Source organism: Lemur catta, chromosome 18 (genome assembly GCF_020740605.2).
Source record: "Lemur catta isolate mLemCat1 chromosome 18, mLemCat1.pri, whole genome shotgun sequence".
NCBI classification, from domain to species: Eukaryota; Metazoa; Chordata; class Mammalia; order Primates; family Lemuridae; genus Lemur; species Lemur catta.
Window position 1 is genome coordinate 43,718,224 of NC_059145.1, and position 27,582 is coordinate 43,745,805.

The 27,582-nt window shown below is 54.2% G+C and overlaps 1 protein-coding gene across 1 annotated transcript in view; it reads right to left on the bottom strand.

The window, feature by feature from the left end:
- GASK1A (golgi associated kinase 1A) overlaps positions 1-27,582 on the bottom strand; it is a 45,801-nt gene continuing 18,219 nt past the window's right edge. Inside the window, exons 2-5 of the mRNA XM_045529836.1 lie at positions 17,477-18,769; positions 2,975-3,097; positions 1,109-1,212; positions 1-486 (exon numbers count right to left, since the gene is read on the bottom strand). Of these exons, the coding sequence (XP_045385792.1) occupies positions 276-486; positions 1,109-1,212; positions 2,975-3,097; positions 17,477-18,769 (1,731 nt within the window). The 3' untranslated portion in view covers positions 1-275. The remainder of the gene's footprint in view (positions 487-1,108; positions 1,213-2,974; positions 3,098-17,476; positions 18,770-27,582) is intronic.

Genomic DNA, 27,582 nt, shown 5'->3' on the forward strand with positions numbered 1-27,582 from the left:
CATGTTTTAATGTCTATATTGGTGCAAGGGAGTGAACAGCCGGAGCTAAGGCAGCAGAAAGGAACGTACTGAGACTACAAACCCAATGCCACCTCCACCATCCCAAGCAGGTGAAACATCCATGTGCCCCTCTGGTTTCTGGCTTTTCCCATTTGTGCACAAGATGGGTGACCCCAAGAACACATGGTCATCAGGACGGATGATCATCGACCCGGGGCTGTGTTGTGAGGCACCCCACCGGTGAGGTGAGAGCCCTGCCTGGGCAGTGGCGGGGCTCACGGGTCCTCGTCCCTGAAGAGTGTGAGGTTGTGCTTCCGGATGTGTCCCAGCAGCACCTGTCCTCGCCGCTCCAGGGTCTGGAGGACCCGCTTCAGCCCCTGCTCCCCGCCTTGGCTTTCCCAGAACACTGGGTCCATCTGCAGCGACTTGAGCAGCATATTCCGTAGACACCCTGATGCAAGAACCTTCACGGCAGACTCGGGAAACCTGGAGCAAAGTCCCCACGACAGGAAGGAAAAACACTCTCAGGGATCTCACAGTTTCAGTGAACGGCCAAGCCGCATGGCCAGAGCTTGCACAGCCGAGGAACCCTGGCAAAGCTGGCCTGTCGCTCCCTAGGCCTGCACCTTCTAGCTCATTCCCCCGAGGACCTTTCCACAGGCTGTGCTGTGAAAGCAGGGGACAGCTGTCGTATGGGTCCCGTCCCACAGAGGTGAGGGGCAAATCAGTCCTGCTCCCGGGCTCCACTGGGCAAATGCAGGGCCAGAGGAGCCCTGGGAAGGCTGAGCTGCCTGCCCAGAGGGAGCAGGGAGGTGCACGCTCCCAGGCTAGCTCTCCCACCCAGAGCAAAAGAAGGGCTACACTTCCCACCCCCCAGCAGTACAGCTGGTGCTCTGCAGGCACATGAAACCCACTGGATTTGGGGGGAGCTGCCAACTGTATCCCCTCTCAGCTTTCCAGCCTCCCCTGCTACCTGAAGCTCAGATCCAACAGCTTTTGTCCGATGGACGGTGGGCTGCTTAGGAGCCATGGCCATGGTTCAGGTTCCCACGGTCTGCAGCAGGGCCACCAAGCCCGTGAACCTCCACCCAACCCTTCTGACCCTCACCCATCGATGCCCTCCAGCAGCCGAAAGTTCAGCTTGTCCTCGGGGTGCTGAAGGTTGCCGGCGTTATCGATGTAGACCAGACGAGACGGGTCGCTGCTCCGGACCTCAGGGGAAGACGGGCAGAGACAGAGGTGGGTGCGGGTGCAGCACGGCAGGCACCTATGGCCTGTCAGGGTGAAGGGACTCGGGGTCCTGAGCTGTCGGTCCCACAATCCACTCCACAAACGGTCCCCACGGCTGAGAGCTTCCCCGTGCTGGGCCCTGTGCCAAGTGAGTCCAGGCATCACGTCAGTTAATCCTCCCACCAGCCTTAGGAGGTGGGCATTGGCATTGGCCCCATTTCAGACACAGAGGCACAAGAAGTCAAACGATTTGCACGGGATCACACAGCTGAGAAGTAGCTGGGCTAGTTCAGTCCTCAACCCCCAGGGCTGAGCCACAGCCCCACCTGCTGAACTGCAAGGCAGAGGGACCTTCCTGCTCCGGGGGCCGAAGGGGCGAGGAGCGCAGAAGGAATCGGCAGGTGCCAGGTGGCCTGCTCCTCGGGGCTGTTGGCTCACACATGTGCACACACGCACCACGCCTTGTGCCCCCTGTGCCTGCACACCGGGCTACCCCCCGGCATCACCCAGAACACACAACACTGTCCTTTATGCTCAGCGGGCCCTGACCACACTCTGTCTCCACTGGAGAGAGTCTTCTAAACCCTGTCAAAACTAAAGTCAGCCACAGAGAGTCCTTCAGTTCCTTAAAGAACACGGTGTGGCTGGGAACGGGAGGCTGTGGCTTCCGGCCCCCTCCCCATACACATGCTGTGGCCACGGATTCTCCAACAGTCCGTGGGAATCCCCACAGCCCCCGCCGGTGACCAAGGCTGAGACTGTGAACTTCTGTCTCCAGGACGCCGGCTTCCACCGTCTCTGCCTCTCCTCCCTCCTCGCCCTCCGCACATCAGCAATGTCCTTTTCTCCAAACCTGATAACCCTTCCTCCTAATAACTGCTGTCCTATGCATCTGTGAAATGCCTGCCCTCCAGGGGTAATGGTGGATATAAAAGCTTTACGTCTCCTGGAATATTTGCCTGTGACCAGGGAAAAAGAGACACGGCTCCGGTGACAAGGGATGAGAATTACCAGGACCCGCCACTAGGCAGCCCTGGCCTCTGGGCGGTGTGGCCTGCTGCAAGCTCAGCCCTGGGCCCCCGGCTGACAGCTGCTGCCCAAGAGCAACTGCCGGTGTGAGGCTGGGGGCACACAGGGCTCACTGCTGGAGGAGAGAGCCAAGCCCTTCCCCACAGGGAGCACCTGGCCTCTTGTGCAAGAGCAGCAGCCACCCTGCCCTGCCCGCCTCGGCACGTGGCTTGGCACCCGGGGCTCTAGTTTTAGCAGGCGGCAGCACAGTGTTTCTCTGACCAGCACCAGCCGGTGAGCCATCATTGGGTTTCATGCCCGAATGCTGCTACCAGCCAGCCATGTGGCCTTGGAAATTCCCTTCCTTCCCAGGCAGGCCACAGTTCCCCATTTACTGGCACAGTAGGGACATTGACCAGATACACAGTCCTCAAATTCTGCTTCCAGGAGCCCTAGGAGTTCCCTGGGTTGTCTAGGGGGCAGTGGGGACAGTGAAAACAGGGCTCTAGCCCCACCCCACACTCCACCTAACCATATTCCTAGAGGTCCGTTTTGTCAGTTTTATATGTTGTGGCTTCTTGGACACATTATTCAAGCAAAGGGTTCCGCTGCTAACAGGAACAGGGTTGGGGAACCCCAGCATCAGATGGTCTCGGAAACTTGTTCACAGCATCTTCTGAAGGTGACAGGGAGACCCAGGTCTGAGGTGACAGGGGGATGGGGGGAGGAGATGTACCAGGATGTGGACCAGCCGCAGCTCGGCCGGGTTCCGGCATTTCTCTCGGAGTCTCTCTTGCACACAGGGGTCTGAGGGCTCAGGCTCGAAGCCACAGCAGTAGCGATCCAGGCGATCGTGGACCTGTGGAGACACCCAGCCTCTGAGGGGGGTGGCCTGGCACCTGCCCCCACCACGCCCAACATTCAGGCCTCCTGACCTGCTGCTCCCTGCGTGACCGGGAGGCTCTCTGTGCCGCTCAGCTCTGCTGCGGCCTCCAGCCAGCAATGGGCCTGTGCTCTGCCCTCTGGCCAGCTCTGCACGCCAGGAGCCGCTCGCGCAGGCCGCGGGCCAGCGAGGATTCCCCCGGTGCCACTGCCTAACCCAAACCGCTGCTCCTCAATGCCGGCCTGGCGCTCACAGGCCACGGAGTGCTGGCCATCTGTCCCTCTACCTAGGGAGCCCTGCACACGGCTCCACTTTTCTTATTCTGGCAGCAAATACTGCATCAGGGATTCCTCCGTTTTTCGGAGGTGTGAGTTCTTTCGTGACCTTCTCAACAGCTCCAAGCGGACAGATCTTTCACCCTGCAGTAGCCCGAGCCAGCGGGGAGGGAGGAGGCATCCTCAGGGTGGGGGGGTCAGTTCTGAGGAGCGTCACCGCCGTCCCCTGCACAGACACACAGCGGCACACGCGGCGCTTCAGACCGGACCTGAGTGCTCCTGGAATCCCCTGCCCGCTGCCTTCTTAGAAGGCAGCCGCACAGCCTGCAAGGCAGGAATTAAGAAGAATCGGGGGTCTGCCCTAGCCCTGACCCCCGGGGGATATCATCTGCTGTGAGCATCAGGCACAGAGGCTGAGAATGGAGAGGACTAAGTGCAGGAGGGGCAGAGTCCTCTGCGGATGGAGCCGGGCGCGTTCGCTGTGGTGAGAAAGACAGGAAAGGGAGGCAGCGTGGCAAAGGCCTGGGAGGTGCCAGGAAGTTGGGGAGAAAGGAAGGAGGGTGGTGAGCAGCAGGGAGTGGCCGCCGGGAACAGGAAGGGCGAGCTGGGAAGACTCCCTCTTTTTCCCTTAGCAAGGAAACCTGCTAGACACAATACTTTGATGAGTGCTTAGTGTATAAGGTGAGAGCTCCGGATGTCCAGGTGCGGGAAGACTTGCTGCACAGGGGAGAGGGTGAGGGGAAGCTGGGAGCTGCAGAGGTCTGAGGGTCTGAGATGTGCCCTCCTGGAAGCTTCCAGCCTTCAGCAAAGCTGCCTCCATCCTGCCCTTGACTCCCCAGGCTTCCTGGGCTTCCCGCCCCCCCCATTCTCTGAAGTCCTTAATGTTTTACCAAAAATAAGTTATTTCTTGCTTAAGTCAACCCAAGTGAGTCTGTTGCTTGGAATCAAATTCCCTCCATGTGATGCACCCCCTGAATTTGTTCTCTTCCAGGCTAGACATGCTTAGGTTCTGATACCATGAACCTGGGGCTCGCTCACCTGTACAAGGTCCCCATCATACAGTCGCCACATGTATTGGTGCTCTCTGGCCCCTGAACAGGCTCAGCCCACCCATGCAATAGGCTGAAAGTGCCAGAAAATTGATGCCCACAGGAGCAAACTGCAAACAATGACTTAATGAGAGTCAGTGTACAAATATCAAATATCCTAGCCCCTCCCCCAGGGGAATGAGGTCCTGCAGGAGTGTTCTACTCAATCTCCCACGGCCCTCGTCTGGCTGGAGCCCACCGCCCACAGAGGCAGCCTGCTCATCACTAAACCCTTCACTGGCTTTGCTTCCTCCCCTCCCTCACTTCCCCATCTACTCACCGGTCCCTAGGACACCTCCCAAACAAACCGCTGCACCTAAATCCCTGTCTCAGGGTCTGCGTTTCAGGGACCCCAAACCTACACAGAAACCCTGCACCGGCTTATTGCTGTCACGTGTCCAGGCTTTTGTTGCTCAACATTCTTACTGTACCTCAACACCTAGTACCGGACACGGCACTCCAGCTGGGGGTCGGGTCAGAGCAGCGCAGAAACCCCACTCCCGGAGTCCAGGAGCTAAGACTGGATTGGTGTCTTTGTCGACCCCATGGCCCTGTTGCCACCCATTGTGCGTACCCCAAACCAACACATCTGAGTCTCCGTCTCCTCTACGGCCATCCGGCCAGAACCTCATCACCCTGCATTCATAGCTCTGACTCACAGGCCCTTAGTGGAGGACTCTACATTTGACGTGATGCCATCTCCCCTCTGATCTCTCCTTGCAGCCTGTTGAATCCTTTTCGGATTGCTTTTCTGTCCCGGGCATTCACTTCCCCTGCCCCTGCCAGTTTTAGGTCCCCTGCCAGCCAGGCCAGTAAGCCACCATATCGTGGGAGAGTTTTCAGCCACAAGTAACAGAGAGACCTGACTCAAATGGCTTAACATGTAAGGAAAACGGGAAGGCCTGGGGTAGGGCGGGCAGGGTGCACTGGGCAGCTCTGTGTCGCTACTTTCCACTCTGCACTTCACACTCACAATGGCAGCAACATCCCAGTGTTGTCTTAGGAAGCCTGCAAGTGGCTGCTGCCTGGTTTGTGTCCAGCAGGAGAGAGAAGAAGGGGGTGGGAGGCTGGAGACAGAGAAGGAATCTTTCCCAACAATGGTGGACTAGAAATCCTTCCCTTCAGCCTAATGAGGACACACGCTCATCCTTGGACTCATAGCAGCCAGTGGAAGATGGTGATGTGCTGACCCCCAAACCCAGGGCCTCTGATCCAGGCATGCGAGGAAGGGGACTCAAATCAGGGCTCTGTGGGGAAGGAGCACAGAGCACCTGGCTGGGCCCCGCCCCGTGCAGACGCCCTCATTCAGGCTGCTCCTGCACACGCTGCCAGGACAGGGCTGAAGACAGAGCCCGGCAGCACCAGAGCCCTCCCGGCCCTCCAGTTTACTGTACATCCACTAAAGCCAGTATCACACCACCCATATTGTCCTTGAACTTAGGAAGGGAGATCCGACTCCCTGCTTTCATGTATACCCATCCTTAGCAAGAGCCACTGCAGAGGCTGCCCACACAGTGGTTTAGTGCAGAGGTCAGCGGACTTCTCTAGAAAGGACCAGAGAATGAATATTTCAGGCTTCTGAGGCCATATGGTCTCTGCCGTGACTACCCAAGCCACTGTAGTCCCTATCGTATGTATCACAGCAATACATAAACAAGTGGGTGTGGCTTTGCTCCGATAACACTTTATGTACACTGACATTTGAATTTCATACAATTTTTAGATGTCCAAAAATATTATTATTCTTTCAATTTTTTTCAATCACTTAAAAATGCTAAAACCATTCTAAAGCATTCTAAAAACAGGTAGGGGTGAACTGGCCACACTGTGGGTAATGGTTTGGCTTGTGAGCGCTGGTTTGAAGTCCAGATGAATCTAGGGCTGCATCCTGGCTCCTCTGCGTCCTAACTATGTGACATGAGGAAGGTATTAATCATGCTATGTCTCAGTTTTCCGATCAAGAAAATGGGGCAGTGGTATTTCCATGGGGCTGTGCTGAGGCCCACAGGGGATGATGATGTATGTGAGATGGGGGTGGTTGCTATGGAGAGTTCTCAGTAGTTGCTGGCCCCAGGAGGGACAGGTCAGAAGTTCCCTCCCAGGAACTGCTGGCCTCACCCTGGCCCATCTAGCCGTAAAGACCTGAGAACCAGAGCCTGGCATGAAGTACGAGTTATGACGGCCTGGCCCCTCTCTTCCACATGCAAGCCCAGTGTTTGCAGCATGGACCTATCTGTGAGACAGAAACCCACCTGCTGAGCTCTCCTTGGCTGGGAGAGTCAATGTTAGGGCAGCTCTAGCAAGACTGGAGATCAGTCCCTGCTCTGGATCTCGCTTTGTGCCGATTGCACAGCCAGCCAAACCCTGGCTCTCGCCAAACCCTCCCGGATCTCCTCTCAAGGCCATTCTGTGCAGATTTCGACTCACGGCAGTGTTTATCTGCAAAGGAAACTGCGAGGAATGTTGGCTCCTATGCTATGTGCAGCGCTGGCCTCCCCAAAGCTGCTCCCATGTGAATGTTTAACAGGAAGGACGTGGCTGGCACACTGGCCGCTTTGATTATTTTGCCACGCTGTCTGGTTGGTTTTTTTCTACGGAAGAGAAATTAAGTTTGAACAGCAGCAGACCAGCAGCCAATCAAGACCAAACTTAACTTTCATTCCCATGTTTCTTCAGGATTTCGTTTGCTTCCTCTTTTTGAGAAAATGAGAGTTACCAAGAAAAAATGATAATCCTTGTAGTTTTGGTTTCTGAGCCACCCTGGCAACCTGGCATAACCCTGTGAACCGCAGTTCTTGTTTACTGTTAGCTGAGCCACTGTACAGCCCTTCCTCTGTGCCAGGGGCCGTCTCAGTGCTTTACATGTCACAACCCATTTGGCCCCTCCCAGCAGCCAGGAGGTAGACACCATCATTATACCCATTTCAAAGATGAGGAAACCGAGTCACGGAGGCTGAGTACTGTGCCTAAGGTCACATGGCTAGGAAATGGTGGCACCTGGATTTGAACCTGGCAGTCTAACCCATGAGCACTAAGTCAGACAGTGCGGCAGGCACTTGTTCTCTGGCATCAGAGACCACACGCTCCTGGACAGCAAAGATGAAGACCTGGTTCAGTCCGATCCGAGCACCCAGCACATGGTTAACACAACTGGAGACATAGTTGAAGTTTTTTCAGTGCAAGAATGAACAAAGCACATGCCTGAGTGACAGCACAAAGGACACAGTAGGATCTTCATATGAGGACTCTGGTCACCGAAAGCCTGCCCACCACACCCTACATCCCTGCCTAGGGAGGTGTCAGGGGAGGCCAGCCTCCGTGACCTACCAACAGGACATTTGGGTGGGACAAGATGCTGCAATCTGCCAAGGAGGGGCACCAGGCCCAGCTGTGGGGGAAGGAGGGGCCGGGGGGAGCCCAGCACAGGGCATGAGGGGGCCCAAGTCCTCTACCCAGACCTCCCAGGCTCCTGGTCAAGACTGGGGTTCCTCAGCCAGTGTCCAATCTGGGTCTGGTAGATTCCAGAAGAGCCTGCAGTAACACATGTTGTACAGTGGCCCATGCTCCCAGGGGACACTTCCCCAACCTGGGAAAAGTCACAGGCCTGGAATTTTCGGGGTGGAAAGGGAGGCTCTTGGCTGGGCAGGCTTGCTGCCTGGGGGTCAGAGGGTTGCAGGAGGTAGGAGGACAGCTAAGCCCCCTTCTCACACTCCAACGTTTCTCTCCATGGAGGGCAGCTGGCCCACACTGGCTGGCTGTTAAAGAACTCAGTGAGGCTCTGGGGAGGCCAGAGCATGGGGGAGGAGGGCTGAGGAATCTGAGGACTCACCCTGCTGTGCTCCCAATGTTTCTGAACATCTTCCCTGGAGGCTTCAGGGAAAGACCAGCTGGACGGCCTCATCTGCCCCAACCCAGAGGCCACAAGTCTGGGCACAGCTTGGGAAGCCGGTGAATACACCAGCTGATGGGCTTGGAGGAGCCAGACTGAGAACTACAGCTTACCTAAAAAGACATCCGTAGGTCCCTCTATGTTTTAACATCAACACAAAGCCCAGCAGCCATTAACTATGAATCCACCACAGCAAAGTCGGTTCTGACCAAGAAAGCCAGGACGAGGCGCCGTGAGCACACCTTTCACAGACAGTCCCCACATCAATAATCAGAGGGGAAATATGATCTCCTCCATCGGTCCCTGAACGGCGTTTGATAAAATGACATGAAAACATCCATTCCTGGCAATGGCAACTCCTCACAAAGCAGGAATAATCAATAGTTCTTCATCACGACTTCAGTCAAAAGCTGGCATGACGTTTGATGGGGAAACACTAGAAATCGTCCCAAGCCTGCAAGACACATGTCATGTCCCTCATCCCATTAATATTTACCACTGCTCCTGAGGCACCAGCACATGTAATGAAGTGAGATTCAGAAGGAAGAGGACATGACAAGGCAATGCCATTCCTTACAGACGAGGCGATGGCATCCTGGGGAAGCCCAAGAGGATAAACTGAGCGACTGCCGAAAGCAAGACGAAGTTAGCAGGTGGCTAGCAACGAAATTAACACACAGAAATAACAGCCTTCATACAAAGAACTACCAGCCAGAAGAAACGATCTGATTTTCAATGGCAGCAAGAAGATGAAATACCCAGGAATAACCCTGCATGAAAGTGAAGATCCAGTTGAAGAAAACATCAAGGTCTTCCGAGGAGCGTGAATCAATGGAGAGACACAGCCTGTTCTCGGCTAGAATGGCTCTATATTTTAGGATGCAAATTCTCTCTATATTAGTCCACAAAAATTTAATTTGATTTCAGTAAATTCCCAAAATGATTTGAGAAGAGGAAGGAAGTAACAAGCTGACTCTAAGTGTCATATGAAAAAACTATACAATAATATCGTGAAAATTCTAAAAATGAGCAAGGAGAAGGACCAAGCCTTACTAGTTATTAACAAAAAATATCAAGCTCAGTAATTAAAACAATGTGATTCTGGCATATAAATAGACCCTTTCCTAAAACAGACACGAGTCCAGACATAGACCTATATGCAGATGGAAACTGGCTGTATGGCAAAGGTAGCCTTTCAAATGGGGGGAAGGATTGATTATTCAACAAATGGTGCTGGGAAATTTGGGTTGCCATATTAAAAAAATTGTTGTTTCACACCTATCACTTACCCCAAAATAACTTCCAGATGGATCAAAGACATATGACAAACATGAGAGAATTGTTTAAATCATCCTGAAATGAAGATAGCCTTTTAAAATATAACATATGAAAAGCTTCATCATATTAACAAGGTAAAATTTTTTTAGTTCTTCACAGCAAAAGAACTACAAACAAAGCTTAATGACAATTGAATCTAAGAGAAATATTACACTACAATGAAAACAAAAGGCTAATTTCCTTAGTCTATAAAAAGCTCTTAAAATCATGAAGAAAAAGACCAACAACTTAATCGAAAACTGGGCAAAGAATATAGACAGTATTTTTGTTTTAGTTTTAAAAGGCTTTTAAACAGAAACAGGACCGGAGTGAAAAAGCATCGGAGGCACTCAGGTCCAGCACCTGAGTGAGCACCTCCCTTGCATAAGGAATTACCACGAGCTCAGTGGCTTAAAAGAACACGTTTACTATTGCACAGTCTCTGTGAGTCAGGAGTCACATTTGTGCTGGGTTCTCTGCTCAGGGTGTCACCAGGTTAACATTAAGGTGTAGACCAAGGCCACATCTCACAGTGGTCAGGGCCCTCTCCTAAGCTCGAGCAGGTTGCCATTAGACACCATTCCTTGCAGCTGTAAAACTGAGGTCCTCAGGGAGGTTGGGGTCCTCATCTCCCCTCCCTATAGGCAATGACTAATATGTCTGTTTACTTTCTTCCCTGAGGCCAGCAGGAGACTCTCACATGCTTCACCTTCTTTAAAGACCAGGTCAGGCCCACGCAGGATGATCTCCCTTTTGATTAACTCCAAGTTCACTAATCAGTAACCTAATCCCTGGAGTAACCTTCCCTCATATTCACAGGTCTCACCCACACTCAAGGGGAGGGGCTTTATGCCAGACAGATGGGAAAGCCAGGGGCCATCATGGAGTCCTGTCTATCACACCTCACCATACTCCTGCTTTTAGACAGACAAAAAGATGCTCAGTGTCACCTTTAAAGGCAGGTGCCCAGGCAGGTGGCTTCACTCCATACTCGGCTGCCCTGTCTGTACAATGGGGAGGAGTGTGGCACCCGTTTGGGGCCTGCTGGGGACTTCAGTGACACAGCCGGGCAGGCGTATGTACTTTGTAAGTATTACTATTAGCTACTATTATATGTCACGTCTCTGACTAGAAGCCCCAGAGGTTGGCAGTGGTCTCCCCCGATCTGGGCTCCTTTCTAACTGACAGAGCATCTGACTTTCCAGAAGACCAAGCCAGAGGAGACACGCGAGAACTGAAGCCGCAGATTTGGACTCAAAACAAAGAACACGCCCGGTACACAAATGACTGAAATGGGCTAGTCTCACAGAAGAGACTCAAGAAATACCTTTTCTGGAGTCAGTTAGGTGCAGCAAAGAGGCCAAACTGCACTGGATTAGATCCCACCTCCCACACTTAAGACTTTGCAACTGTAGGCAGGTTCCTTAGCCCTTCTGAGCCTCAGTTTCCCATCTCTGTAATGGAGCTAAAAATATTGCCTGCCTCCTGTGGCTGCTGTTCAGTAACACGTGCAAAGTGCCGCAGTGGTGTTGGGCGTTGACAGACGTTGTCCTCTGTCTGGATGCCCAAGTTAATTACCTGCCAGAGGCAGGGGCTCGACAAGTGATTGTCATGTTTTTTACCTCTATGATTTTACAGTGGACTCTGAAAGAAATGTAGAAGGTCTTGGGATTCTTTTTGGTCTAGAGGAAGAAGTACTGTTTCAGGAAGCAGCAACAGCAGCACCTAGAAGAAAAATCATACAAAGATCCTGGAAGCCCACGTAATCATTCGTTCGTTCATTCATTCAACAAGTGCTTATCTGGAAGCAACCAAGGGTTTGGCTGGTGCTGGGGATGTGGTAGTGACCAAAAGGTGGGGGGGGGGGGGTAAATATGTGAACAAATGAATATTTACATATTGTGAGGGAATCAGAAAGAAACAGGGCGCCATGAAAGAGAGAGGGCAGCAGTGAGGGGGGCAGGTCAGGAGAGTTGAGGCCTGAGGAGGGGTCACAGGCAGGTCAGAGCAGGGGCTCCAGGCAGGGACAGAGGCCCTGCACCGGCCAGGAGCTGGGTGTACATAGAAATGGTGCCAAGAGATGGAGCTGGGTCACGCGGGTCCTTCAGGAACGTGGGCACTCGAACAACCTGGTCTTGCAGGCACTGAGAAGGCCTGTCCTCATTTCAACAGGGAAGTGACACGATTTGATTTACAAAAGAGGTGTGCTCCCTGCGCTGCCCAGTGTGTGTAACTCAGAGCTCTCCCTCTGACTTCCAGCTGCTGTGTGGCTTTGCCGGGCACTTCCTCCCAAGCCTTGGCAAACCCACAGGCCTGCAAATGTTGGGCAACTAACACCTCCAGAAGCAGCCTCAACCAAAGGAGGACAGGGCTTTGGCTGCAAACACCCCAGGCCCTCACCTCTTGGTGGCCTGACTCTGAACGTGTGTTTTATACCGTTTCCCAGAATTGTCCTGTGGGAGTAAGCCCCAGTGGCCCACAGCAGTGATCAGCTTGACAGCGCACCCTTTACTGGCCCCTTCCCTCCCGCCTCACTTCCCCAGTGTCCCCTGCAGCTGTTCCCGGCATTCCCCAAGTAAACTATCCCTGGCTGGAAGCTGGTCTCAGCCTCTGCCTCTGGGGAACACAAGCCAAGACAGTCACGCGGAATTGTGTAACAATTAGAGGGACATAGGTAGAAGCAGGGAGATAAGTTAAGAAAGACACTGCACTGCTGGGACCAGGGTGGTGGCGGCTGAGGCTCTCTGGGGTCCCGGCTTTCAGGTGTGTGAAGAAGTTGCAGGTGACTTACTTCTGTGAGCTGACGTTACCAACTCACAGTCTGTCTGAAAGCTGCATGGCCCACCCACCCAGGCCAGCCAATCACACGCCCTCTGAGAGAAAAGACGCCCCTTGAAAAGAGAGGAAATAGAAATGTGCCAGATCCCCAGGCACTTCCTCCCCCATGCTGGCCTCTGGGCAGAAGACCCTCTGGGGTCCAGGCACAGCCCCCAGGAGCAGATCGCGGGTCACAGCTCCTCCCAGCCACAGCCGGGCTGTGCATCGCCATCTTCACTGTCCCAAGGGAGAAGGAGTTTGTCCTTTTACCAGAGTGAGCACAACTGTGGCTGCAGGTGGCCCCTGACATTAAGCAGAATAAGGCTTCTCGAGCCCCTTTCTCCCCCAAACACACACACACATGCGCACACACATGTGCACACACATACACACACACATACGCACACACATACACAGACACACACATACACACATGCACATACATAAACGTGTGCACACACACATGCACACACACACACATGCATACACACACATACACACACACATACGCACACACATACACAGACACACACATACACACATGCACATACATAAACGTGTGCACACACACACACACATGCACACACACACATACACACACACACACACACACACACACACACACACACACACACACACACGCTTTTTGTCCACTAGAATGGAACCAACTTCTTGGTGATCCATTCAGCAGTGATGGGCTCCCCCTGGGTCATACTTCTTCCTATAACACAGCCGGGGTTGAGGTCAGACGATATCCTACTCACTATTAGTACTTCATCTTTCTCAGAAATCTAGTTTATTAATTACAACACTATCCTGGTCATATGGATCAGTTGACACGTATCTTTGACTTTGCACCCATTATGACCAGCAGATGGTGCTGCTGTCCCACCTGTATCCCCACACATGCCAATGGCTGTCTACAACAAACCCTGGCTCTCTGCCACAGCCCCTTCCTGGCCGCAGGAGTACGCTGAGTGCCAGGAAGTCAGCGCCCTTGGGAGTGGTCTCAACCAATGACAACCGGGAGTTAGGGGGTGAACATCCCAGCTTCCTTGCCCTTTGCGTGTGACAACTCTGAGACATCTGCACACTCAGGCCCCAACAGGGTCTGGGCACCACATGGAGGGTTTGTGGGTGTGTGGTTCATGGGAATGGTGTATGTGTGTATGTGGCTACTGCACGGGTAGGCATGAAAGGCTCCTGTATAAGCACACAATGTGTGTTTTGGTGGCGGATGATTGATTTGATTACTGTCCAACACATACTCACTCCTCTCCCGCTTCCACCCTGGCCAGAGTGTACTTCCCTTCCTTGTCACTGGGTTTGGCCATTGACTTGCTTTGACCAATCAGACATCAACAGACGTGGCGCTGGCAGAGGACTTAAATGCGCTCTGCGGTTTGGTGGAACTCCTGGGCTTCCTCCATTCCCCATAAGAAGAATTTGCCCGGGTACTGATGCCCTGCAGCCTGGGCCCTGAACAGGAAACGGAGAGCAGCCCTGAGCCCAGCGCAGGCAGCACGGGGCACCTGCAGATGCGGGAGCAAGATCTCAAGAGCTGGTGCTTTCAGCCACTCATTGCGTTTTCCGGAGGTTTGTTACACAGCATTATTTCAGCAATCACTGACCCACACAAAGCATTATGTAGGATTTGTGAAGCATGGGTATGATTTCTGGGGCTGTAAGTGATGTGTGCATGGTGCTTGTGTGTTTTGTATCTGGGTAAATGGAATATTGTGATGCACAAACAGAGAAAAACAAGGGTTTATGCAGGGTAGAACCAAACCAAGGAGCAAGCATACCTACCCAAGTGGGCTGTATACAGAGTTTGTACCTAGCCCTGTGCCAGAAGGAATCTCAGGTTCCTGTGCAGGGAAACCCACATTCTAAGGCCCCACCTCTCTCCAACTTGCCAGTGGTTTCTAGGAAGGCGGCCTTAGCCAGACAGGGGTGTTTGACTTGACTGGTGTTCAGCAAACCAGGGAAGAGGTGGCATGAGCCCAGCTGAGTCCGGTCTGACCGCACAACCAACCTGTGTGTGCCTTGGCTGCAGAAACTTCTGTCCCACAGCAGGGCTTGGCAGCTGAGAAAGGGTCCCACGCTGCAACCCCAGAGATGAACAGAGGGGCTCTGTGTGGAGCAGACAGTGGCTGCGAGCACATCGGCTACACTGGGGCTTTGCAAGGGGCTGCACCTCAGATCTCGGGACCCCGGGTGTCCCTGCAAGCACGCCCTTTCCCCGCCCTCATTCACGGCCAGCTGGACAGTGACCCTGATTCAGAGACTGAGCTCTGGAGTCAGATCATCCGGGCTGCCCATCGGTCCACCAGCTGTGACCTTGGGTAAGTATCTTATCCTCTCTGGGCCTCAATTTCTCAACTTTAAAATAGGGATAAATGCAGTATCTCGCATTTTGCCATGAGGCCTGGATGAGTCAATTCCTGTGAAGTATTGGGGACAGTGCTTGCTTATTACTGGGTGCCTGCCACCCGCCAGGCACTGTACTAAGGAAATTACATGAACGATCTCATGTGCAGAAACCACGCAAGGTCAGTGTTATGGTCTGACATAGGCTGGGCTCCCCAGAGACAGATCTTGAGACAAGGATTTAATGACAGCAGCGTATTTAGGAGCTAACTCCAAGAAACATGGTGAGACAGGGAAGGCCAGCACAGACTACTGTGGATGATTGGGCTGCAGTCCCTTTGGGGACCTCTGGCAGGCGTGTAGAGTGTGTATGGGGCGTTTACACACCGACTCCCACCGGTACTGGCTGAGGGCTGCTCCCCCTGCAGCATGAACAATCTTCCCTGTTTGCCCACGACTGTCCCAGTTTCAGCACTGAAAGTTTCCCCATGATCTGGGAAACCCTCCTTCCCAACCGGGATGGTTGGTCACCCTACCTGGAGGGTGTTAATGCCCCTGCACTTCCAGCATGTCCCACGCAGGGCAGAGCAGGCTACGAGGCCATGAGCAAGCCTGCGGGGGCAGGTGCCAGCAGTCGGGAGCTACCGAGCACTAAAATAGTCAGGCCCCGGGAGATGAGCCTGGGACGCCCAGTCCCATCTTAGAGGTCAGAAAAGTGAGGCTGAGAGAGGCCAAGGAACCTGCTGAGAAGCACGTAGTGGGAAGTGGCCTGGGGGGCGTGGTTCAAACCCAGGTCTGTCTGAAGCCACAGCCCACAGTCTAGACCACCAGGCACCTCGGCTCCTTCCACAAGGCGGTCGCAGGACGCAGACGGGAGGAGCTAGCAGGACTGCAGGACATCCACTAGTCCCGGGACTGGAAACAAACGTATCTGCAGGCAGACAGGGTGATGTTCAGGGGGTGGGGGAGAGTAGGTGGGTGTCAGACAACAAGCAGGTGGGGCCTGCGGTGGACAGGTGAGTACAGCGCCTCTAGGGGGTCAGCGGCTACCCGGTGCAGGCTGATGACTGTGTATGGGGATGAAGGCTCAGTGTTACCAAACCACCCGATTATTCAAAGCTGGATTTTGATGGGAAAATCCCAAAGTATTATATGTTGTCTAAGAATTTTCTAAAATACATTGGGAACCAACCCTATGTGGACCAAACACAGCGTATCAGCTCCTGGCTGCCAGGTGGTGGCCCTGAATCTTGTCCCGTGGCCTGTCCACTCACCTGAGCTGGTGAGCCTAAGGGCTAATGTTGACTTTTCCTTCAGTAACAGTCCCTACAGAAATGGGGACTGGCTCCATGCGCTTAGTGCGCATATCCACCCCTGCTGAGCTCTCTTCATTTTTTGTCTTTGTTTCTTTCTGGCCACGTTTCCGCCATGTTTCCACACGTGGGTATCCACGGCTGACATGCAGCTCACACGCACCAGAACTGCCACACTGACTGTTCACAGGCCCGTCAGTGAATGGCCGATGCCTGCGGCCCCCCAGTCAGCCCAGCCCCTTCCGTAGGACCCCACGCTTCCCCTCCACCCAGCAACTGCAGGGTTAACTCCTGGCTCTGGGACCTCAGCCCCAGACGGCTCCCACGCATACTCCCTCTCCCTCTCTCCCTGTCCCATTCTCCCCTTCCCTCTCTCACTTTCTTTTTTAAATTATACAACCATCTTGAATCCTTGTTGATTCAAAGATATAAAGTTATAAACAGCGGTATGCTAGTAAACATCTAATAATCGGCTTTCTGGGGGTAGAGGGGAGTCCTGATTTGCAGCATTTGCTGATTTCTGTGGAGCAGGGTATCAAGCAAGGTGTCAATTTTAACCTACCAACACGACTGAATGTGGAGTTGGCGAGACGTGTGCAGGAGCACAGCCTTATACAGTATTCACTGCATAGATACAATGTATGTAAGTAACTGCAAGAGCACAGATACTAACAAAACATAGTAAAATAGGCCTGTGCGGTGGCTCATGGCTATAATCCCTGCACTTTGGGAGGCCGAGGCGGGAGGATCACTTGAGCTCAGGAGACCAGCCTGAGCAAGAGCGAGACCCCTTCTCTACTGCGTGGTGGCACGTGCCTGTAGTCACAGCTATTCAGGAGGCTAAGGCAGGAGGATGGCTTGAACCCAGGAGCTGGAGGCTGCAGTGAGCTATGCACTGCACTGCACTCCAGATTGGGCAACAGAGCCTGACTCTGCCTCAATCAATCAGTAAGTAAATAAGTAAAAACGCAGTAAAATAATTAGGAAGTAATGGGTTCTGAGTATTTATTACCTCTATTTCTGATATAATTTATTGGTTAGCTTACATAATTTAATTTTTAGTAATGTCCATGTTTCACAACCAGGTCACAAAATTCCTGAAAATTTTAGCAATCAGCTCCTGTGAGCTGTCGTGGGCTGGCTCTAGCACACCACTGGACAAATAAACAGAAAAATTATAAAAACAGGTGCTTGATGGGCAACAGAACTGGACTGGGGGGACAGTCACCATTCAACCTCCGATGGGCAATTCAGGCCTCTCCACCCCAATACGCAAACCCACCTACCTGCAGCAGGAAGTCAAAGAGCGCCAAGCGTGCCCACTCGGTGTGGCGGATGCCCAGGCACGGGGCCTGGCTGGGCTGGTGGCAGCCATGTGCCAGCAGGGCCTGGTACTGCAGCCAGCCCAAGGCCAGAGAGTTCTGATCCTCATCCGGGTCACCCAGGTGCTGCACATCAGGTGCCCACCAGATGACAGGCCTTACGCCACCATCCGTGTAGCGGTAGGGCAGTAGGGAGCTGTGGAAGCGCCGGGCCACAGCAGGCAGGCTCCGGCGCAGCCCCAGCACACGGTCCACGTGAAAAGACAGCACCTCGGGCAGGTCCCCAGGCCTCTTGATCAGGCCACAGAGGCCCTGGGAGCAGAGTCGGCTGAGCCTGGGAGGAGACAGGTCCTGATGGGCACCCTCAGCAGAGAAGCCCACCTGCAGCACCTGCCCGTGGGCGGGGACCCTGGCTTTGCCCACCACCTCCCCCTGGGCCAACAGCCGGAGGGTCTGCACGTCACGTTCTGTGAGCCATGGGGGAACCTGCCTGCCAGTCCTCGAGCTGGTCAACAGTCCGGGGGTCTCGGCGTCACACCATACAGACCCTTGCAGCTCCCCCGCAGAGCCAGGCCACTGACGAGTCCCTGAGGCCAGGGTGGGGTGCTCTGCTTGTCGCCCACCAGGCCACGCTCTGTCCTCACCTCCCGGCAGACCCTTGCCTTTCACTGGATAGCGCCCAAGGGGCAGCCCAGCAGCAGCTCTCGAGGCCGGTGAGGCTGCCACATCACTCCCTACAGGTGAGTCGACGTGGGTGCCCATGGTGTTCTGAGTCTCCTGGCTGAGACCACCATGCCAGGGGTGGCCCAGGTCTTTGGCTCCTGGATCTCTGACCTCTTTCTCCCTCAGGAGCACAAGATGCTGAGTACTGAGTCTCGGATCTCCTGTCAAAGTAATGTCCCTCCTGAACCTCCCTGGAGGGCCACTGTCCCCTCCTGGGGACCGCCTGCTTCTGTCCACTCGCGCTCTGTGGCCTCGCTCCTCAGCACAGACCGAGACAGAATTCCTGGGTGAAGCCCGGCCTCTCCAGAATCCCAGGTTTCTTGCCCACTGCCTCCGGCCGGAGCTCAAAGCCTGCCGGACATGGGGGACAGGGGCACCGGTCACCTCCTGGAGCTCCAGGGGACCAGGGGCTGGGCTGCCAGCTGGAGGCTGTGGGGGGAAGCGGGTGACAGCCACCGCAGACAGGGTCATCAGGAGGCAGAACGCCATCACTGGCCACCTCTTGCCACGCAGCCTTCTCCAGAGCCAAGACGCCTAGGGGACGGGGTGGAAAAAGAAAGTTTGAGACCTGGGAGAGACATCAGCCCCAACCCACAAAACAACAGGGACAGTGACAGAGGACTGTCCCGGGTGCAGGAGAGAGTGGGAAGGGCACAGCCCAGGCAGGGTGACCACGGGCTGCCTTCAAGAGAGGAAATGGGCAACCACGGCCAACCGCGTTCGTGCCTCAAAGCTTGGCGTGCTCGTCCTCCTGGGCTGGTCACCTGCAGACAGAATCAGGCTTCTCCCCATCCTCCCTGTGAAAAAACTGCCATTATGACACTGTCACCATGCACCATGGACTCTTTCCACGTCTGTCCCCCACCACAGTGCTGGTGCCTCTCTTCCCATCTCCCTTGACTCTGGGCACCCACTATGGCAGACCTCTAGCTGTCCCCCGCAAACACGCCCTTCCCCGTTTCCAGGGCACATGGCCCACCCAGTTAAGGATGACTTTGCCCAGGCTCCCTTGCAGCCAAGTGTGACCATGTGACCAGGTCACTCAGCTAAAGACTGCGGCATGGGTCACATTCTGATGAGAGCCGGTCTGCAGGAGAGAGGAGACAGTCGCACAGAGAAACCAGAGATGGACCAGCAGGGAGCGCCTTGCCCGGCTTCCTCAGGCTGCTGACTCCAGTCCCAGGCCTGGCCCAGGGGCAGCGGCAGCCACTGCCCGGGGCTCCATGGGACTCCGCAGCATCCACGTAAACCCGCGCGCCATCCACACGTGAGCTGTGGATCGCGGGTGCCCCTGCCATGTGCAGCCAGAGGCCCAATTAAGATCATCCCTGAGTTCCCTTCTCTACCCAGCTAAGAGAGCCTCCCGTCCCCTCCTCACTGGCCCGGAGGAATGGCCCCTTAGGCATTTCCTCATCTGTCTGTGTCTGCTGTCCCTTATGAGCCGGTGGCAGTTTCTGCAGGAACCAACACGTCTCTTCTCAGCACATCGGATATCAGAAGATAATCACAAGGCAGCGGGAAGACTCAGTTACAGCGCTGCCTAGAAGGATCCCGCGGCCCCTTCCCCTGCAGGTCCTCCACACTGATTCTTCCCTTTCGCAGCCCCTCTCGTCTGCTGGAAACGAGGCTGTCATGTCCCCCTTAGCGCCTCCGTGCCTGGTGCACCAATGGCTCTTGGCCACTCTGCGTCCAGCAGCTCAGCCGCCGGGAGCCAGGGTGTGGTGGTGGAAGGAGCACTGGACAAGGAGTCAGCAGGCTGCAGTCTGTGTCGGCTGTGCGACCTCATTCTCAGACTAGCTTCCTCATCTACAAGGGGCGAGTTTAAGGCCTCACTTCCCCCAGTATCCGGGGATTCTAGCTCTCGGTGGGCAGTTGGAGGTGGACAGACCCACCTGAGGGCTCCCCTGAATCCCCTCCTGCCCCACCCACTCAAGACAAGCATCTACAGGGGGGCAGAGCTGCAAGGGAGGAACACCACCTCCCCATACGTCAGTCTGGCCCTCGAGGGTGGCTCTTGGAGAAGAGGGCTGACATGAGTGAGGTTTTCTGCCACTGCCCAGTGACCAGCAGGAGACCCAGTCACGTACCTTGGCCTGAGTAGTGAGACCATGAAAACCAAAGGTTCCCTTGCAGCTCTGGGCTGAGCCCCCAAGACCCAGCAGGACGTGTCAACACCAGGGTGATGTGTGAAGGCCTGCAGTGCCTTCCACTCACCTGGTTCTAAGACCTGAAGCTGTCTTAGGACCACCTGAGCTAACCGCCCCGCACCCCTGCACCTGGGGGGAGGAGGCCATGGGGAAAATCCCCTCTGGTCTCTGCACCCACGTGCTGACCTGTTCCCCCCTCGTGTGACATCCAAGCCAGCAGGTGCATCTATGTCCCAGGGTACACAGCCCCCAGCCTGGACACCCTGCTTGGGGGAGCTGGGGACCAGCAAGCCGAATATGCATTGGGGAGAGCCGGTGGGGGCAGGCTCTGATTTCCTGGACGCCAGCCAGGGCTTCCAGCCACAGCACCCAGACAGCCCTGAGGATGCTGAGACTTGGCCCCCCGCACATTTCCACAGGTCTGTTCACCGGCTTTGCGTGACTCAGGTGCAGCCTGCAGGTGCGCTGAGCACTCAGCAGCACCGCTCCAGGAAGACCACCCTGAGGCCCTTTGAAGGGTGTCAGGGAGCACGAAGTGCGGTGTTCCACCTCTCGCAGTTGCATCTCTAGGAGTCAGGAGAGGCGCAGGGACCACTAGGTCACCTAGAAGTTCTCCACCTTATATTTACTCACCAGCCCACCCCCTCCCCCAAATATGTCCCTCCTTCTTTTCCAATCTGGCTCAAAGGGGGCACTGTCCAAGCCAGACATCTAGGCCTGACCTTCATTCCACCTTTCCTCTGCCCCAGACATCCAAGTCTTGCAGATTTTTCCTACTAAACATCTCTTGGGCCCCTCAGCGACTCCCTGAGCCCAGGCGCCCCCTCCTTTACCCGCATACCTGCACCAGCCCCTACCTGTCTGCTTGCCCCTGTTCCTGCTCCTCGCACGCACTGCATCACACCCTCTTTAGACACGGTCTAAATGCATAACTGCACCAGCCACACTGAGCCTCTTCCAATCCTGGACAGGGCCAGACCCTCTCTGTCCCCAGAACTTTACCCATGCTGCTCCCTCTGCCTGGAATATTCCCCTCCTCCCGGTTCTCACGCTCAGGTCTCAGCTTAGCGGTCACCTCCCTGGGACCCCGCAGTGGGTTGGAGGCCCTCACTGTGTGCTCCCACAACACGCTGTTCCTCCCTGAGCACGGCCTTGTCACTCCATGCTGTATTCAGTCAGTGAATGTCCGTCCCTCCCTGTGACCGGTTGTTCCGTGCAGGCAGGACACTGGCTCCCTTGCCATTGCATCCGGGACTGTCACAGTGCCTGGCACATGGCAAGCTCTCTAGAAAACAAGCCCTCAGATAACACGGGTTAGCAGGGAGGTGCAGACACTGTTCCCGGCCTACGGCATGGCACGGCTGCTGGTGAGGAGGGCTCCTCCAATCTCTGAGGTGCTTCCCTGTTTGGGGCTCCAGGCCCCCTCTCCCCCATATAACAGATGTTTTCTGTGCCCCACTGTTTTAAAATGTACCCAGGATTTGTTTCAAGCAGGTATGGTAAGACACATAGACATGAAAATGATTGCCATGGAATAAGTTTTGATTATAATTATAGTCCCCTAGAAACAGGAGGCATGGCACACAGGGCCACAGCCAAGCTGAGCTGAGCAGCCAGAGACGGAGTGGACGTACGGGCTGGAGCCCGACTGTGGTCTGCACAGCGAGGCTGGGCAAGGGAAGGCAGGCACCGAGCAGCCTTAGGATTGGCTAGTTCGAATGATTTCAGGGGGCTCTGGGCTACAGGTGTGATAGGGCAGGGGACCGACTGCAGGAGCCCGATGAAAGGAGGTGGGTGAGGGTCTGGACTCAGGTTGGTTGCGCATCACAAGCATGCTCACGGCGCTTCCTATCGCGAGGAATCAGCTAACCCTGCGAGGGGCAGTCCCTCCCTGAGTCCACAAGGCCCCAGATGCCAGAGCATCAAGAACACAGAAAATAACAAATTATAGTAAATACACTCATGTTTTCACCCCGCAGCCCACGACTAACTCCAGCCGCCCCCACATGGACAATCCCCCTGCACACAACACCAGTTCCCACCTCAAGGGCCTGAGTCACTCTCTGCCTTCCTGCCTGCTCTGCCAGCAGGCACCGGAGAGATTGAAACCTCTGGTGACAACCGTCAACCAAGAGGGGCCACACTGCAGGGGAGAAGTGCCCAGCCTCCGTCCTTCCGGGGGACAGCTGAGAGGCTCTCTGCACGGTGCAGCTGAGGGTGCTCAGTGGGACTGAACCTCTTTTCTGTAAGACAAATGATGCCTTGTCACCCTATGCCTTTATCTGATGATCCTTTTGAAGTGAGATCCTAGAGTTTTGCCCTGATTATATATGATTCTAATTTGGTCTTTATTACTATTAATATTTTGAAAAACACACACAAGTGATACATGCATAGATACACACTGTTAAAAACCCAGATGATACTAAGAAAATCAAAGCAAAATGTGAACATCTCCTTCCCCTCCCCAGAAGGAGCCCCAGTTAGCAACTTGGGTGTGCATCTTCCCGGGCCTGTTTCCTTGCTTTGCATTGTAGCGTATGCGTATGCCGTGTTCCTGCAGCTGCCCTAACCCAGGAGCAGAGACTTGATGGTTTAAAACAACAGAAATGTGTCCTCTCACAGTTCTGGAGGCCAGAAGTTCCACATCAGTTTCACTGGGTCGAAATCAAGGTGTCAGCTGGGCTGTGCTTCCTCCGAAGGCTACAGGGGAGGGTCCGTGCTCTGCCTCGTCCATCTTCCGTGGCCCGTAGTCACGTCACTCCAGTCTCTGCCTCTGTGGTCCCTCTTCTGTTGGTGTGGACTCTCCCTCGGTCTCCTTCTGATAAGGACACGTGTGATGGCATTTAGGGCCCACCTGGAGGAGCCAGGCTAGGCTCCCTACCTCAAGAGCCCTAATCAGATCTGCAAAGATTCCTTTTCCATAACACGCAGGGGCTTCAGAGATTAGTATGTGAACATCACTTGGGGGCGGTTGCTCAGCCGACTATATGTGGTTGTTATTTTTAGCACAAAGGAGATGGCTATTCCACAACTTGCTTTGGTTGATGTAACAATATGCTCTGAAGCTTCTTCCGTATCTGCCTACATATAGTTATGATACTTCACTTTTTAACTGCTGCGTAATATTTCACTGTGGAAGTGTGCCCATTCCTCAACAGAAGGATATTTAGATGGTCTCCAATTTTTTATTATGTCAGAGAGTGTCGCACTGGACATCCAGTACACGCGCCTCTGGGAAAAATCTGAGGATTTCTACAGAGACACCAAGAGGGACGTTGCTGGGTCCTACTCCCTCTACTTGCCCTTAATTTTCCACCGTATCACAGGCACTGTCTCCTTTCATCCTCACGGCAACCCAGGGAAACAGCAATTACACGGTCTGTATTTCACGCTGAGAAAATGGAAAGGCGCAGAGTGCTGATGCTTGGCCAGGGCCACACACCTGGCACGAACGCCATCATGTTAATATTCTAAATTAATACTAAAAGGAGGACTGGCCATAGACCAGTCTGCTTCTCTTTTTTTCCTTCCTTCTAAAATGAAAAATGTGTTTTCAAGTTGGAGTCATAAACTGTATTCTCAAAGTATTAGATAACACTAGGGAAAAATAAATCATCTTTTCAAAATGTCTCAAGAAGACAGGCTGTTTTGATCTTTCTGTCAGCCTTACTTGGCTTCAGAAAACCTGGGGAAAGTTGGCAGTGTGCAGAGAAAAAGATTCGAAATGGCCGTGAGCAGATGTCCCGGGCAGGGCCACCCAAGCAAAGCTTTGGGGAAAGAAAAGCAGCTTTGATCAAACTGAGAAAACACCCTCTGAAGAAAAATATTCAGCTGAATAATAAAGAATGAATTAGAGGAAAAAAAATAAAAAGAAGGGGAAAGATGCAGAATATACTAGAAAGTTTGCTGGTGGGACCCAAACTGACCCTGACACGCCACACTTGCCAGCTGGGCCTGCCGGCCTCCTCCCCAGTTCCCACTATCCAGTGTGCACACCCTGTCTTTTCTGCCCTGCGATGATCGGTGATCGTGGCAAGAGGGAAAGAGATGGAGCCCCTTCCCTGTCTGGCTCTGTTTCTGCTCTAGTTCTCCTTCCCCGCAAGTCCCCATTGCCCACCCCTTCCCCAAGACTCCGCTTCCCTTCTCAGGGAAGACGCCCCTGGCCCAGCAGTCACATGTGCCTCAGCTGCAGAGGAGGAGGAGTGGACGGGGGAGTAGGTAGCCAGAAAAACAGATGCCCAGGCTGTGGGGAAGACACTGCTGAGTTCTGCATCTGCCCCGTGAGCCGGTTTGCAATGGGAAAGTCACAAAACCTCCCTGCCCTGTTCCTGCAGTTGTAAAATGGAGAGAATGAGATACTTCCTGCCTCTAAGCGTTTGCATAAGAAATAAACGAGTCAAAGCATGTAAAGGACCCACTGCAAGGTTTGGCCTATTTGCGTGAGTGGTGGGATCAGGGTTTCTCTCCCTCCACTTTCTGAACACTCTCTGGGATCTGAAAAATACCCACTCCTCTTCCTGGGGTTGGCACATTATAAAGTCAGGGTAAAAAGTAGGGATATTTGGGAGTACAACTCAAGGTAGGGGCAGAAAGAGAAGCTGTAAAACCACAAGTGTCAGCCAGGAGGAGGCCACCTGGGCAGTGAGGAAGGTCTCACTGTTGTGCAGAGGCTCCATCCGGGACAAGCAGGATGGGACAGGAAGGAATGGCCGGGCCTGAAACGCGTGTGGGAGGGCGGGGAGCTGGAGGGGGAGCCAGGAGGGAAGCATGTGGAGGGAGGGAAAGGAGGCTCCAGCCAAGTGGCTTGAGACTCCCCAGCAACTGTGAGAAGGAAGCCAGGAGAGTCGTGATCAAAGAAGTCCACTGAGAAGCTGGACAGGGGACAGCGCGAGTGCCAAACTCCCCGCCATTGCCTCCACAAGAGTAGAAGGCCACTCTCAACCACGAAGTGAAGGGCAGTGTCCTTGATGGCTTATTTGCTCACAGTTCTGCCCTGCACTCCACCTTGCCGCGGTTTCACAGCAGATGGAGTCTACTTTCCCCACCTACTCTCTTGGCCACACGACTGACTTTTGCCAACGGGATGTGAGCAGACATATACACCATGTCCTACTGGAGGCTTTACATGTGCTTGTGTGGCTCGGCTTGCCTCCTTGCAAACCTGTCGTCACCATGAAAGGAGTTTGCCCCAGGTGAGGCACCTGGAGCAGATGTGAACCCAACCCCAGCCTGGAGCCAACCCAGCTGTGCCCACTGGGCCCAGCCTACCCACACCCCTGTAGCCACGACATAAGCAGATGCTCTCCTAAGCCACGGGACGGTGAGGCTGTGTGTTACGCAGCATTATCAGGGCAAAACCCAACCAATACAGATCTTTTGATGCTATCTGCTGGGCTCAGTGCGTGCCCTTGGTCAGATGACAGGAAGACAGTTTAGTAATGAGGCGTAGCATCCCCCCTTCACTAATAAGAGCACAGTGCTGTCACCACAAATGGCTGTGATGAGGATGACAGTGCCACCTGGTTACAGATATATCCCTTGAACCAGTTTCCCCATGAGACGGGCAGATGGCATGGAGGGAGCCTTCTGTCCAATGGAGGTATTTTGAGAAGGACTTTTTTCAAAACTTCCAACTCAAGCCGGTGGCCACTGCAGAGACACTTTGAGAAACAGGGACTTGGAGTTTACTACAGTTTCTACTCTAATAGCCAGCGGGAGACGTTTTCTCATTTCCATGGGGTCACAGGGATGGGAATGCTCTTCCACTTTGGGGAAATCCAGTTGAGATCTTGCCTCGCTCTCAACTCCCCAGACCCCCCTGTCTACACCCTGACACAGCCGGTGCTCGCAACAGGACCCCGGCTGGCTGCACAGGACCGGCTGGAGTCCCTGAGCGGCCAGAGGCTCAGTCATCTTTTCCCAACTATTAATACCAGACATCAAAAAAGTTGACAAAAACCTGGTCCTCCACCAAAACGCCACGGACAATGGGATAACAAGCTGGGCAGAGAAGACCGAAGACAGAGAGATCACATGTTCTTCTCCCCGACAGAGCACACAAAAGTGCAAGGCACGTGTGAAGTGTTTCTCAGGAGTTTTCTGGGAGAGAGAAGGGGCAGACGGAAGGCATGTGTCACGTGTATGTGTGTGTGTGCGCATGTGTGTGTGCGTGTGTGTGTGTGTGTGTGTGTGTGTGTGTGTGTGTTTAATAAAAATCGAGTTTGTTCTGGCCCTGGAGTTGTCACTACAGGGGTGACAACCCCCTTAGGTCTTTTCCCTGACGTTTGCCCTCTTCCAAGCAGCCCTCTGACCGATCACCGCTTCATCACCACTCAGACTCCGAGTGAGACTGGCAAAGAGTTTGGAATTTGCAGTTTCTGTTCCATGTTTTTACAGTGTAATTTAATAATTGTCATAACAACACTGTGGCTGGGGTGAGAGGGGATACATGGGCAGATTTCAGAGGGCTGGATTAAAACCACATGTCACAGTCCTGTGAGTAACTGCAGGCTGGACCTGGCGGAGCCCTGCATCCCTTGGTTTCCCAGAGTCGGACCCCATGTCGGGGAGCTGGACTGGCACATGCTCTGGGGACAAAGGCAACAGACACAGCCCATCAGAGCCTCCGGGCACACAGCTGCCCCCGAGGCCCCAATGCCAGCTCTAACCACACCCCCAGAGGCCCCCCTGTCCCACTTCTCCTTTGCCTTCCTCACCTCCTCCAATTTCTCACTGAGGTTCCTGGAAACACTGAGTGTTCCTGGAAGTCAGTAGCTATAGCCCCTCACCGTGGATTTCAGTTTTCCTCATTTGAAAGGGATTAAAGTCAGCCGGTGTTTCCCCCTCAGCTCCCATCTGCAGCTTTGTGCTCGCAGGCAGACCGGCAGGCGCTGCGTCCTCGTGCGTGTGTTGCTGAAGCCTGCGCAAGTCTGCTGAGCACAGACCAGTGTTTCACAGCATCTGGGCCCTTCGCCTGGGTCTGGCCTCCTGCCCGGCTGCGGCCAGGCCAAGCGCATTCCAGGCTGGATGTGGCCACGCGCTGTTTGGATTTTGTGGCGTCCAGTGTTAGAAGGAATGATCGCTTTCCCGGATGATGTATCACCAAGTTCCACCAAGAAAAGCAGGAGCTGGAAGGGTTTCTCTCCTTCGTCAGTGTCATGAAATGCAGCTTCCTACAGCACAGGACCCAGGCAGGCT